General features: G+C 39.3%; 1 protein-coding gene across 14 annotated transcripts in view; it reads left to right on the plus strand.

Annotated features, from left to right (window-relative positions):
• SLC8A1 (solute carrier family 8 member A1) overlaps nt 1-14,141 on the plus strand; it is a 426,549-nt gene that overhangs the window by 325,391 nt on the left and 87,017 nt on the right. For 8 of the 14 annotated variants that reach the window (XM_007445756.1, XM_007445750.1, XM_007445752.1 and 5 more), the window contains one exon: nt 11,441-11,544. In XM_007445756.1, coding sequence (XP_007445818.1) covers nt 11,441-11,544 — 104 coding nt within the window. Of the gene's footprint in view, nt 1-10,800; nt 10,940-11,440; nt 11,545-14,141 lie in introns of all 14 variants that reach the window. The other 6 variants (XM_007445748.1, XM_007445749.1, XM_007445754.1 and 3 more) reach the window with 3 other exon arrangements.

Genomic DNA, 14,141 nt, shown 5'->3' on the forward strand with positions numbered 1-14,141 from the left:
AAAAAAAAAAAAAAAAAAAAAAAAAAGTTGGTGAGAATCCTCCATCATTTTGTTAAAATGATGGAACTTGCGCAATGTCAGTATTATTAAACAATAAGACTAAGATCCATTTTGACGTATTTCAACATGGTGCCCAATGCTTGCTTGATCCACTTTGTTTTTCACTAAATTGACAAATCGTCTCAGCGTGCACATGTAGGTAACAAACCCAGGATCCTTATTAATTTAGCCTTCTTAAGACTGAAGTATATTAGCTGCAGGGAAATAAAGCAATGGTAAGGTATACATTTTATACATCATAAAATTATGGACATTTTAAAATACATCCATATCATTTTCTCTTAGCAAACTTTACTCTTGTGATTTCCATATTAGCATACCATCATAGGATAGAACCTTTTGGGGAGGGTGTTGGCTTCCAGAGTTCCCAGCATATTACTTATTGGAACAATAACTCTAGGATCTCTGCAGTGTCTCTTTCAAGTGGTCAACCAGCATGTCTTCTAAGGACGGGAAGGTAGCTCTAAAGCTGACAATTGATTGCTAAAAAGAGAGAGATCGAAAAAGAATTACACTTGTTCCCATTTTGCATTTGAACAAATGAATTGGTTGCCATTCAGATTCAAAAGCAAGCAGAGGAAAATAAAATAGAGCAAGGTTCTGCTGGAAAATCCCTACTCCAGTGCTCTGTGACACTGCCCTCTGGTATGCCCCAGAGAACAGCAGGATTTTAGCGGTCCCTGCTCCTTGCTCTGCTTGAAGCAATGATTTCAATTACCACTTGATAATGCAAAGAAATCAGTGCACGGATGACAAGTCCTCCTGGAGAATTACTTTGATTCAGCTACTTTAGCAACTCTCATCTTCGGAGTCTATTTAATTTAAAGAATAGTACCATCCGGATTTGTCAGGCTCTGCTTCATACCAGGAGCTCCAGGAAAAGTACAACTTCTGTCCCCTTTGTGTATCCAGCTAACGTGGTGAGTGGACACCTGTCAGGGCTGGGACTGGGAAGCTAACCAGTATTTCTCTTTGTTTAATTGTAGCTGATTTAGAAAGTTGTGTTCGTTTCTGGTATACAGCAAAGTGATTCAGATATATATATATGTATTCTCTTCCAGATTCTTTTCCGTTATAGTGTATTACAAGATATCGAATATAGTTCCCTGTGCTACACAGTGTAGAACCTTGTTGTTTATTTTATATATAGTAGTTTGAATCTTCTAATCCCAAACTCCTAATTTATACCTCCCCTCTTTTCCCGTTTGGTAACCATAAATTTGTTTTCTGTATCTGTGAGTCTGTTTCGGTTTTATAAATAAGTTCATTTGTATCATATCTTACATTCCACATGTAAGTGATATCACATGATATTTGTGTCTGTCTGACTTACTTCACTTAGTATGATATTCTCCAGGTCCACCCATGTTGTTGCAAATGGCAATATTTCATTCTTTTTTATGGCTGAGTAATATTCCATTGTATATACATCTTCCTTATCCATTCATCTGTCAATGGACATTTAGGTTGCTACCATGTCTTGGCTATTGTAAATAGTGCTGCTGTAAATATTGGGGTGCATGTATCTTTTCGAGATAGAATTTTCTCCAGATATATGCCAGTACTTCTTATGCGTCTTGCATCTTTAAGTTTAGAGCTCTGCACCTGGAAAGTTCATTATGTGAGATGTGGTCCCAAGCTACATCTGAGAGTGAATTTGAGGGTATTGCCCATTACTCCGTTGAGTATTTTCTGACCTCCACCTCTCACCTGCCAGCTGCCCCTTTGGGTGACTGGGTGAAGGAGCAAGTAAAAACTATAAAGTAAACCACTCCTTTTCAACTAATAACAACTCTTCCTAACATCTTATAGCCCTTTGCAGAATGGTTTTGCATGCATTATATTATTTGACCTTTGCAATCACGTGTGAAGTTTTATTATCCACAGTTGTTGAATGATGACACCCATTATCTGATCATCACGACACTGTGAATATTATAGTCACTGCGAAGTGAGTTTCCTTATCCACATTTGATAGATGATAACACTAAGGTCTAGAAAGATGCCAGAACCGGCCCACATATCTCAGCTAGAAAGTGACGGAGTCAAGATAAAAATCCAGGGTAATATGAGTCCTAGTTTGGTGCCCTGGATAGTTCAATGAAGGAAACAGTAGATTTAAGTCATGATCTAGTCCCTCTTCTGTGAGCATCTTAGAAAAATGGAACCTTGAACAAACTCCCAAGTGAAGTCATGCCAAGAGTTCCTCACCAATAATCTGAAAAGGATGTAAAAGTATTATTAGAAATAATATGAAAAGCAGTCTGTTCTTATCCTATTTAAAATGTTAATTGGGGGGGAATTGTTTTGGGTCACTTATGGAAAATGTTGAGAATATATGTGTCGGTCTTCTGACTGCCCCTGTCTTTCCCTATCACCAAGCAACTCACAAAGTCAATTTTTGAAGGGAAAAAAAAAGCTTAAAATGGGCCAGGAATTTAAGCCAAGCGATACAAAGGCAGCACATAGCAAGCATATCTTTCCTTGTTGGTAGAGAGAAACCAATGCTGAAAAGAGCACTGGATAATGCCCTAGGTGATGTGAAGAGAGCTGTTTGCTTTGCAAGGGCAGCAGGCATAACCCACGATTAGAGTCCTTTCCTTTCCTTTTAAATGAATGCCATGAAGGAAATGCTGCTTCTGAGTATTTCACAAGACTTTATACTCTGGGAAAAAGAAACCTGCCAAGGAAGCCAGGCCTGAGGTAACATCCACCAGAAATGCTTAGCCTGTCACAGCACGACATCAACAGCCCTTGATCCTGAAGGAGGCAGTGAGTGTTCTGCCTGGGGAGAGGGAGGGATTGAGGCGTGGTGGCGGAGCTAGCCGTCACAGCAAGGGCACTTAGCTTTGATGCAAACGGTTTTCACTGTCTCAGGGCCATGCAGCACCCCAGTTTTCTGTTTGGCAGTACTAACAAAATTTGAAACTTCTAACTGAAAATTCACCCCAAACATTCTCACAACCTTTTCTTACCCAAGGAAACGGCTTTTTCTAGACTACGACTTTATCCTGAAGTTTGTTTGTCGTTGCTGTTGTGTTTTGTAATAACAGCTTTATTGAGGTATAATTCACATACCAGAGAATTCACCCATTTAAAATATGCAATTCAATGGGTTTTATTATAGTCTCAGAATTGTGCAGCCATTGCTATAATCGATTTTAGAATATTTTCATCACCCCCAAACGAAATCCCATGCCCATTAGCAGTCACCCCCATTTATTCCCCAATCCCCAGCCCTAGGCAACCACTAATTTACTTCCTGTCTCTACGGATTTGCCTATTCTGGACTTTTCATATAAATAGAATCATACAATGTCTGAACATTTGTGTCTGGCTTCTTTCACTTTAGCATAATGTTTTCAAGGTTCATCCATGTCAAAGTGCAGGGGAGGAAGAATAATTTTCCCTCTACTCTTTAGAGTTCTTGGCTGAGACCATGTAATAAAAGACAGATTAACAAGAGAAAAACAAACAAGTTTATTAACATGTGTACATGGGAGATACCCAGGGAAAAATGAGTCATTCTCTGAGGTGGCTTAAATGTAAGCTTGAATACTGTCTTAATAGGGCTCGGGGAGAGAGGATTTTGGCTTCTTAGGGGAGAGTGCATGATTTTTAGGAAAGATGAATGGACCCTTAGAAGAAAAGATGGGAGATATGACAGTTGGTGACAACGTTTGCCTGGTGTCCACTTCTAGTCTCCTCTCCTGTGATAAGAGTCACTTTCCCTGGTTGATGAAATTCTCAGGGAGGGAATTTATGACATTTGAGTTCCTTTTGGAACATCTGTCTTCAGGCAGATGGGAGAAGTTCAGAGACAGCGTCTCCCTGCATTTGCTATTTTTACGTACCCCCAGCTCAAAATAATCAATCTACCAAAGCAGTATGTTTGGGGGTGACATATTAACGCTACTTTTTAGTAGCCTGTATCAGAATTTCATTCCTTTTTATTGCTGAATAATATTCCATTATGTGGATGTATCACATTTTGATTATCCATTCATCAGCTGACAGACATTTAGGTTGTTTCCGACTTTTGGCTGTTATTAATAATGCCGCTGTAAACATTCATGTATAAGTTTTGGTGTAGACATATGTTTTTAAATCTCTTGAGTTCCACCTAGAAGTGGAATTGCTGGGTCATGTGGTAACCTGATTTTTAAACTTCTGAGGAGCTGCCAGACTTTGCCAAAGCCTCTGTACCATTTAACATTGCCACCAGCAGTGTGAGCGAGTTCCAGTTCTCTACATTATCCATATAACACATACTATTATCTGTTTTTCTGATTATAGCTATCTTGGTGGGGGTGTGGTAGCATCTCACTGTGGTTGTGATTTGCATTTCCCTGATGACAAATGATGCGCTGAGCATCTTCTCATGTACTTATTGGCCGTTGGTTTACTTTCTTTGGAGAAAAGTCTGTTCAGATCCTTTGCCCATTCTAAGTTGGTTTATTTGTCTTTTTTGAGTAAGAGGAGTTTATCCTGAAGCTTTTAACATCAGGTGTCCTGGGGATTCAATTTCAAACTTGCCTTACCTGATGACATCACTCTATGATCAGAGAAATTGCCAGATCTTTTCGCTTCAGAAGAGGTCGGTCCTGGGTCACTTCTTTCCTGAGTCTGAATGTGGTGGCTTCCAGGTGGAAAGTTTCCAGTTCCACAGACATGGCCTTTGACTGACATAGGCTCTCAGAGGCTCTCTGAGAGAAAGAATATAGGACATTAATTACTGTCTTCTGTGGCGAATGAAACCCTTAGTTATTCTGTTCTCCAGATAGAACCTCTGTTGTCTAAAAACCTAGCTCCAGAATTCTTATCTCTCTGAGAAGGAAATCACTCTGCTGCCCAGAGGCTAAAGGTGTTTTCTCATCTATAACTATTAAGTTTGCTTGTGGAGACCAGCGTTTCCTGAGAGGAGAAAACGACAACTTTATGCGCTCTCTATAATCCAGAGAAGAATACCAGTGAAGGACAAAGTTAAATGTCTCTCCCATGCTTCAGCCTAGATAACTAATTAGATCTAAAATTTAGTTTTGACCCTTACTTCCTCACAATGCTACCTATTCCTTATTTAATACATTCTCCTAAACGTCAGGCCAGACATGCTGATTGTCCATTAGCCAGCTCCCAGCCACATTATTAGAATCCCTTGAAAAACTTTGTAGAACTGTATTCGTGCCGAGGCCCCAAAACCAGAGAGATTCATCTCACTGATCTGGAGTGTGCCGAGCCCAGGCATTTAGAGTTTTCAAAGCTGCACACATGATTCAAATATGCAGACAGTTCCAAAACATAAGCCCAATCACCACCAGCCTCTTCATTTATTATCTGTAATAAAAGAACCCTTTATCCTGTCTAGATCAGCGCTTCTCAAACTTTTGCTTGCATCAGCATCATCTGGGGATCTTGATAAAATGCAGATGCAATTTGGTGGGTCTGGGGTGGGCCCTGAGATTCCGCATTTCTGACAAGCCTCCAGGTGGAGCCAAGGCTGCTGGTCGGTTGCTCGTATTCCTCAGAGTTGGGGAGCCCTCGTGTGCTCACGGTGCTTTTCAGTTAATCCTAACAGGACCTTTATCGCCTCAAGGATTTACCTTTTTATGACAGCCGTCATCGAATGTAATGTGTGCTGCACTCCTTTTAAAAATAGAAGTGAAAACCTATCGTTGCTCATCCAGGCAGTCTTTGTTAACATAAAGATTAAACAATAAACCTGTATATTACTTCAAAGTAATGATTCAGATCTTTTAAAGAGGTCATAAAACTACTGCACAGCTGAATGAATAAGGACTGCGTGGGTCACATAATTGAAAGATGTTGGTCTTTGGAGCCAGTTACAGGAGTCTCACTCTGTGACCTTGGAAGTTACGTAACTTCTCTGAGTCATTGTTCCCTCTGAATTGTACAAGTTGTAGAAGTCGCTTCCAGGGCTGCTATGAAGATCGATCGGTGAACTAAGAAATGCAAAATGCCCATCAATCCATTGACCCCTGAGTACGCCTAAAAAGAGGCTAAATCTTAAAAAGAGACATTGTAGCATCTACTTGTGTGAAATCCTCACTAAAATCTTTTTTTTATTTTATGAGGATTTAGAAAGAGTCTCTTCTTTTTCATCCTCCAACTTTTTGCTTCAGAACAGAACTATTCCTCCCCTTTCCATCCTCACTTCTCCCAATATCAAGAGCAGTCTTAGGGAAAAGAAACCACAGAAGGACTAATTGAGGCTGAAATTTGAAGAGACTGATAGGACTTTGGCTTAGTAATGAGAGATTAGAATGTATTTTGAAGCGGTTTTCTTTTTTAGCTCCCACTAGTAACACCATGTCTTTCTCTTCTTTCTCACAGTTTACCTGAGTCACCACCTGATATAAGAACTCCTTACTAGAATGTTTGAAGATGTTTGGTCCTTTGAGACCCATCAGATAAGAGAGAGACTTGGAAATAAAGTGTAGATGTGGGCTTAGTATCATCCAAGGAAAGGCACTGCAAAAATCAAAAGGAACAATCTGTATTTTTCCACTAAATAAACTGATCTTTCTTAACCAAATGCTTTTTTTTTTCCCTAGAAGTGGATCCAAAATGTATATCCATAAAAATTTTGGCCATCCTGATAAATTATTTAATGTTTTAATGTTATCATGAGATTTGTAACTCGTTGCTAGTTTCTAGAAACCATAATTGTTATAGTATACTCTTCAACTTCAAAGTGATGTAAAAAAGATCAAGTGAGAAATTCTCCTTACCTTCTTCATCATAATTACGGTAGCTGAAAATTGCATGACACAGTTTTCTATCTGTTCCTTATCAGTGTAATAATAGTGCAGGGGTTGTTGTTAGATGAAGGGCTGGGTCTGCCTGACTATTCCAATCTTGTTTTGGTTAACGTGTTGATTTAAAGAAATAACAACACTACTGTATTGCACAGGGAACTATACTCAGTATCTTGTAATAACCTATAATGGAAAAGAATCTGAAAAAGAACACGTATATATATATATATATATATATATATATATATATATATATGTATGTATATACACACACACATATATATAAGGATCTGAAAAAGAATATATATATGTATATATGTATAACTGAATCACTTTGCTGTGCACTTGAAACTAACACAACATTGTAAATTAACTATATTTCAATTAAAAAAAAAGAACAACAGCTATCTGACTGCTTCCCATTGGTAAATGGAACCAATGTACAACGCAACAAGAATCTGTGTTCTCAGAGAGAGGGAGTCTTTGGGACAGTGCAAAAGCCCTGTGAATGTGGGAATCGGTGTGGCAATGGCGGGCAAACTGGAGGACCTTTAAGATCCCTTCAGTCCTTGAGACATAATTTCCACTGCAGAACTGTGAGGGACAGAGAGGTATACTTCTGCTGATTATCAAGCTAGTGGAACTGGGTTCTTCACCAGATAAACGCCATCTCCTGTAACATCCCCAGTGATGGAAGAAGCAATGACAATCCCTTTCCTGTATTAGTTAGGCTCTGGAAAGTGAGCAAAAGACATCGCAAGGATATGATCCTTTATAATTTATATAGGTTAATTTCGCTTTCTCCACCTTTGCTAAGGGGAGGAATAGTTCTGTTCTGAAGCAAAAAAGTGAACATTACCAGTCCCTCCTGATTTTTGCCTCTTGATTCAGAGGGCTAATTCATAATGATTGACTTTATCTTGCCTCTTTAAATTGACTGAATTGTCCTTTAATAATCAAGTTTCCTATTAATAGCTTTACTGTGCAAGAGAAGCAAAATCAATATATAATTTAATGGCTCCTCCTGTCAAGGGCACTACTGATTGTATTACTCATGATTTTGAAATAATATGCCATTATGCAAATCCCATTCATTTTAGGCATCTTTGCCAAGTACCTACGGAGGTACTGTTTTCTTTCCCTTCATAAGTTGAATTTCCAGTGTCATAGTTATCCAGTACTGAGACGTTTTCTAAGGATTATGATCCCAGTGAATAGTGATACTCTACTGATAAATTTTATGTGCTTATTTTATTATACAAACAAATTGGGTGGGACCCTATATTTCTCACATTCATCAGCTACTCAGAGTGTAGAAAATAAACCTATCATAGCAATAGCAGATTAAATTCACCACGGATAAGAAACACTATGTTATTTGGGTTTTTCTATTTATTTGTGAATAAGTGGTCATGTTGCCCTTTGGGAATGAAACTGGGAGCCTTTCCTAAACAAATGCTCGCCCTATTAGCAGGACTACTACAGCCATCTCCGCTGTGCTTTCTTTATTTCTACAATCTAATACAATATGAGATGTGAGATAGATTGGAAGTACAAGATGGAAAAAGATAAGTCAAATGTTTTTAAGTAATATATGCAAGAGCATTGCAACATGTACCCTACCATGAAGTGCCTTGATTATGAATTTGGGGCCACTGGGGCCAGAAGACAATAGCAGGGCCCTTCTGGTGCCCACCAATGTTTTCCCACCTATGGTCATATTATGCTGGTGACTTTAGCAGAGATGTACAAGTATAATTTATTATTACAAGGCAGTAAGATGGAAATTAATACCTAAAACTCATAAGTTGGATGCCAAAGAGGGTAGGTTTGGCAGGTTTCTGAAGAGTAAATTTGATCTCACTTATAACATCAAATTCAGTTCTGAAATTGAAAGCACACGTATCATCATTTCTTACATCTTCTTGTGCTTTCTCTAACATTTTGTGTTTTTTGGATATTGAGGAATGATCAGATACCCTGGTGTAGTCAGGGCAGGCTGTATATATATATATATATATATATATATATATATATATACAGCCTGCCCTGACTACACCAGGGTACTTATATATATATGTATATATAAAGTAAATGGGTGAATTCCAGAAAAATAGTTCTAGAAGTTAGATAGGAACTGTTCAGTATACACATGTGGTTGGACTTTTGTCATACTGTTGGTAGTTTTGTAGATAGCTAATTGCTCTTAAAAAATGATTATTGCTTTAGTCATTGACAGCTGCTCATCTAGCCTTTGAGGACAGAGCTGAGATAGAAAGGCACTGTCATGCGCTCCAGCTCCTTGGTAGTGAGAAATGGGGATGTGAGCGCTATGGGGGATGTTCTTTAGCTGAGGAGCAGCGAGGAGGTTATGAGGCTCCCAAGAATCAGAAGCAATCATTTGATCTCACTTAGCGTTAGGGGCTGGGAAATTCAGAGAATTAAAAGCAACTTCTATCTTTATTCTCCTTCATACAAGAAAATAAGACTGGTGCTCTTTGGCCTGCATAGGACTAAATGAAACTTGAGGGCTTTGATCAATATTGAAAAAAAGAAAGGTTATAGACTAATTTCCTTCCAGAAGACCTAGAAAATTCCACCAAAACTAAATAATGTCCATGACATTAAAACTGTGTGTCTTTATAAACTCATTGTTTTAAAACCTTTAGTCAGGGCTTCCCTGGTGGCGCAGTGGTTGAGAGTCCGCCTGCCGATGAAGGGGACACAGGTTCGTGCCCCGGTCTGGGGGGAATCCCACATGCCGTGGAGCGGCTGGGCCCGGGAGCCATGGCTGCTGAGCCTGCGCGTCCGGAGCCTGTGCTCCGCAACGGGAGAGGCCACAACAGTGAGAGGCCCCGCGTACCGCAAAAAAAAAAAAAAAAAAACCTTCAGTCAGAAATGTTTTTGGCCAATGGTACTGAACAAAAAAATATTTTCAAGGACAAACAAGTGTTTGGGGGCTCTGAATAAGTTGTAAAACATGAAGTGATTAAGCTCTTATTAATTAGAAGGTAACATTAAATTTCTTTTCAGAGTCGTCAAGTCTTGTAGGGAGTTGCGATTTGCATAATATTTGCATTTGTCCTACCTACCTGTCAATCACAACCACAGGATAAGGCAAGAAGCTCTAAAGGATGGATTACAGGAAGAATTCTTAATGAAATGCCTTGGTGTATCGGTGGAGTTTGAAAGTAGAGTAGAGTGTATTTTGTCAAAGTTGAAGGTCAACTTTGGGAGGGAAGAAGATAACTAGAACATCATGACTCCCCACCCCCACCTTAGGAGGCTTCCATCTTTAGAAAGACAAACAAAACATGAACATGATCCCCTTGTGATCTAGGTGGAAAATCTGAGTCACCTGAAAAAGAGTTTGAGTCTAGGACGTTGGGTGGGGTAAGATAAAAGAATTTTACTTTAATTTGTGATGCTCTTATGCATTTATTATTTTAATAAAATTTTGTGGTAAAAATGTTATGTTTGGAAATACAGTAAAGCAGAATGAAGGCCCCCGAAAATGACCCTTATGCCTGTTACTCAGATATAACCTCTGTTCATATTTTGATGTGGTTTACTGATTTGTTTCAAAGGGTTGAATTCCAGAGCACAGCTCAGACAATCCTGTGGTTAAGGCATTTACTAAATAAATATATTTTTCTTTTCTTATTATTGTGATCTATGTTTTTCTGCTTCCCGTGATGATGATAAACCTAGTAGTATGAATGCTGTATTTTGGCTGAAACAATTCTGTGCTCCTGGGCAGGGCAGCTGTGCATTGGGTGACCTTTCCACTCTCTCAGACCCATCCCACACCCATTCTGGAAGGACAGTCTCACGGTCCAGAAGTTTCTCGGTTGCCATTCGTCTGGAAGTGCCACTCGTTAACCTTGCTTTCCTCTTCTCTATGTTCCTTCTCTCCTATTTCCTATTCCCCTTGTTTGTCAATTTCTATTCTTCTCTGTTTCAGCAAAACAATATCAGTCAAGGTAATTGATGATGAGGAGTATGAGAAAAACAAGACCTTCCTCCTTGAGATTGGCGAGCCCCGCTTGGTGGAGATGAGTGAGAAGAAAGGTGGGGGAACTGCTCCAGGGCTGAGCCCAACAGCTTCTGCTGGCCTGTGCCACCCCTGGATGCCTGCACTCTTCAGAACGTGACTTACAATGCACACATTCCTCCACCTATGTAACGGGGCATAGATCTCCTCTGGGGCCACAGGGAGCCCAGCCTGGAGTTCCATCAGCCAGTTTGGGCCACTCTGCACATGGCAGTCTGAGCTACTCATTGGCAGTGCAGTCGAGCCTGGGAAAGTTGGTGCTGATGCCTCCTGCACCCACATAAAGCCGACTTTCTGATTTCTTTTCCTAATTTGGGATACCTCCTGACTGCTAATTGAAGCAGGAAGAATTTGTAAAAATGATGGATTGGCAGAGGAAACTTGACGGGGCCAGCTTGAGAGTATCTGGATGCCCTTTTACATACTCCTGGAGGTCCATGTGTGGCCAGTTCTCCTTCCATAACATCACAGTAACATGCTGCTTGGTGAACACCTAGCATGAGCGTGTGACTCCAACCATTTGTTTTGCCTTTGTCTTGTGTTCCCACAGGAAGATCATTACCATTAGAATATTTGACCGTGAGGAATATGAGAAAGAGTGCAGTTTCTCCCTTGTGCTTGAGGAGCCAAAATGGATAAGAAGAGGAATGAAAGGTGTGAGAGTATACAAAGACATACCAGCGAGAAATTGTACTCTTTGTGTCTCCTACTCTCACACTTAACCCTCTCCTCTTCCTCGGCTTCCAAGTACTATACTTCCTCTCCTTTGAAGCTTTAGCCATTTCATTTCCCTACCCATATTCACAAATGCACCAAACAATGCCCCTTTTCTTCAGAAAATGCCAGCTCACCTTAATTGATACCAGATTCCAGAAATACTGGAAGAGATTTCTGTAATTCAGAAGGGATGACATAAAAGAATGATTTCTGGGTTTAGTTTTTCACTATTCAGGAATCATTCTAAAATTTGGTTCCAGCTATTAAATATCCCCCAAAATGTTAGTGATGGAGACTACTTAATACCTATTAGTCATGGTAGATGGGTCTAATGGCAACTAATAGGAAATTTCAGAAGAATTCAATAAATTAGTCTAATTTAGAGAAGCCAGTTTTAAAAAAAAAAAAAAAACTTCGAACAAAGATCCTTAAAGAGTAGTGGCATCAATATCCTAGTGTTCATTTGGCAAAATATTTTTCATATCATCAGATATGATATTTAAAAGAGACCATATGTATGAAACCATGGTCATATCAATTTTCTTTAGTAGGAAGGATATGGTAGTTCAGTAAGAACTTAGCCCTTACTTAAGGCCGATCCTGCCTTATGCTTCAAAATCTTTTGATTCTTGTAGAATTGACACATTTCTAACATATAGAATTTTTTTCTAAAAATAAAAAGTAAACAGCAGTATCCTTATAATTAGATTTTTGTGTTGATTTGTGTTTATATTTTTAGAAACTATTTGAAGAAAGAAGCCATATTTTTTGCTGTCTTTGATTTTATATCTATTTCATATGGCCTATATTTGAGAAGGAAGGACAGGAATTTTATATCAGCTTTAAAAATATTTTTTTTATTCTGAAGTATTCCTAGGGCGTCCCATAATTACCCTCTAATAGTGGTCATTTTATTTTTTTTGTTTGTTTGTTTTTGTTATTTTTGTTTTTTGCGGTACGCAGGCCTCTCACTGCCGTGGCCTCTCCCGTTGCGGAGCACAGGCTCCGGACGCGCAGGCTCAGCGGCCATGGCTCACGGGCCCAGCCGCTTCGTGGCATACGGGATCATCCCGGACCGGAGCACGAACCCGTTTCCCCTCCATCGGCAGGCGGACTCCCAACCACTGCGCCACCAGGGAAGCCCTAGTGGTCATTTTAAAAGCAATGGTATACACTTAATTATATATATATAATGAGCGTAGTACCTATTAATAGCTCTTATTAATTGCATTCAAACCATTGACGAGAGCGGTATAGATGGTTAGGTGACCACTTTGCAAGAAATGTAAACTTTTACATGTAAAGAAAAAATCAAATACAAAGGACTAATTCCTATACAGACCCAACATTTGGGGGAATTTAACTAATCCCATTTTTGTAAGAACTCACTGGCCTCAGAGTCCATCAGAAAACAAACAAAAACAAAGTTGTCCTGACTTAATCATGTTCAAAAAGGTAACAGGAGCCTTTGGAATGATGGAGAAAGGAGCGCTGGGGACCCATTTTAATGCAGCCTATTTAATATGCTCCACAGACAGCAGGCGGAAGAAAAAGACACTTTAGAAAACTGTGCCGATTTCTTACAAAGATGGGATCAAAAATGCCTCATTAACATACAGGAAAAAGCACTTACTTCTGAATGCGTTCCTCCAAAGGACTGCCTTTTATCTCAAGGAAGAGCATCTTGAATACAGCTCTTTCAATTGTCATTTTGGTAAAACATGCCTTCATATAAAAGCAAATTAAAATTCCTTGATAGCACTATTTGCTTTTGACACCCACCAAGTGGATCTGTGTCACCATAAATAAAATTACTAACTTGTTTTATAAAGTATCCTCTAATGCCACTACCAGTAGAGGGAAAACTGGTCCTGAAAAGGTAATTGTAACTTTCCCGTCTACAACTCTGGAAGTAATTTATTTGATATATTTAGTCAGGTAGCTTTCACCAGAATAAAGTGCTACAGCTATAGTCTGGGTTTAAAGCACAAAACCTGAAAGACAAATTATGTATGTAGCTCCACACCCCACCTCAGCTGCCCCAGGCCTTCCCTCCCTGTCTTGTCAGTTTCTGTGGAATTATGCGTCCGCAAGAAGCTATCTGGTTGTCCGATTATACCGTGCAGGTCATAGATAAGGACACACAAATAAGCACTGATTCCTGGGACACAGATTTTGAGGATTTAAAAAACATAAGCATTCCCTGATGACCAAAATATCATGCAAATAGAACCTCCAGCGAGAGAACTTCATCTTGGGCCAAAGTCTCCTTATGGGTGGGGCGGCCAAAATGGAATTTCCTAAGATGTTTTCTCTGTTTTCATTGAAAGGTACAATCCCTGAGATCCTGGAATGCTTTAAGACTTCCATATGTTGAATTCACTAACTGCCAGGCAATTATTTCATGAGGAAGGCTCACTCAAATAAGGTTTAGGATTAACTTCATAAAATATTTCTACTATATTTGGCAAACTAGATGTATATACTGTGTGTAAACATATGGTAGAAATGTTTTCTTAAATGCCAAGAAATAA

Source organism: Lipotes vexillifer, unplaced genomic scaffold (genome assembly GCF_000442215.2).
Source record: "Lipotes vexillifer unplaced genomic scaffold, Lipotes_vexillifer_v1.1 scaffold278, whole genome shotgun sequence".
NCBI classification, from domain to species: domain Eukaryota; kingdom Metazoa; phylum Chordata; class Mammalia; order Artiodactyla; family Lipotidae; genus Lipotes; species Lipotes vexillifer.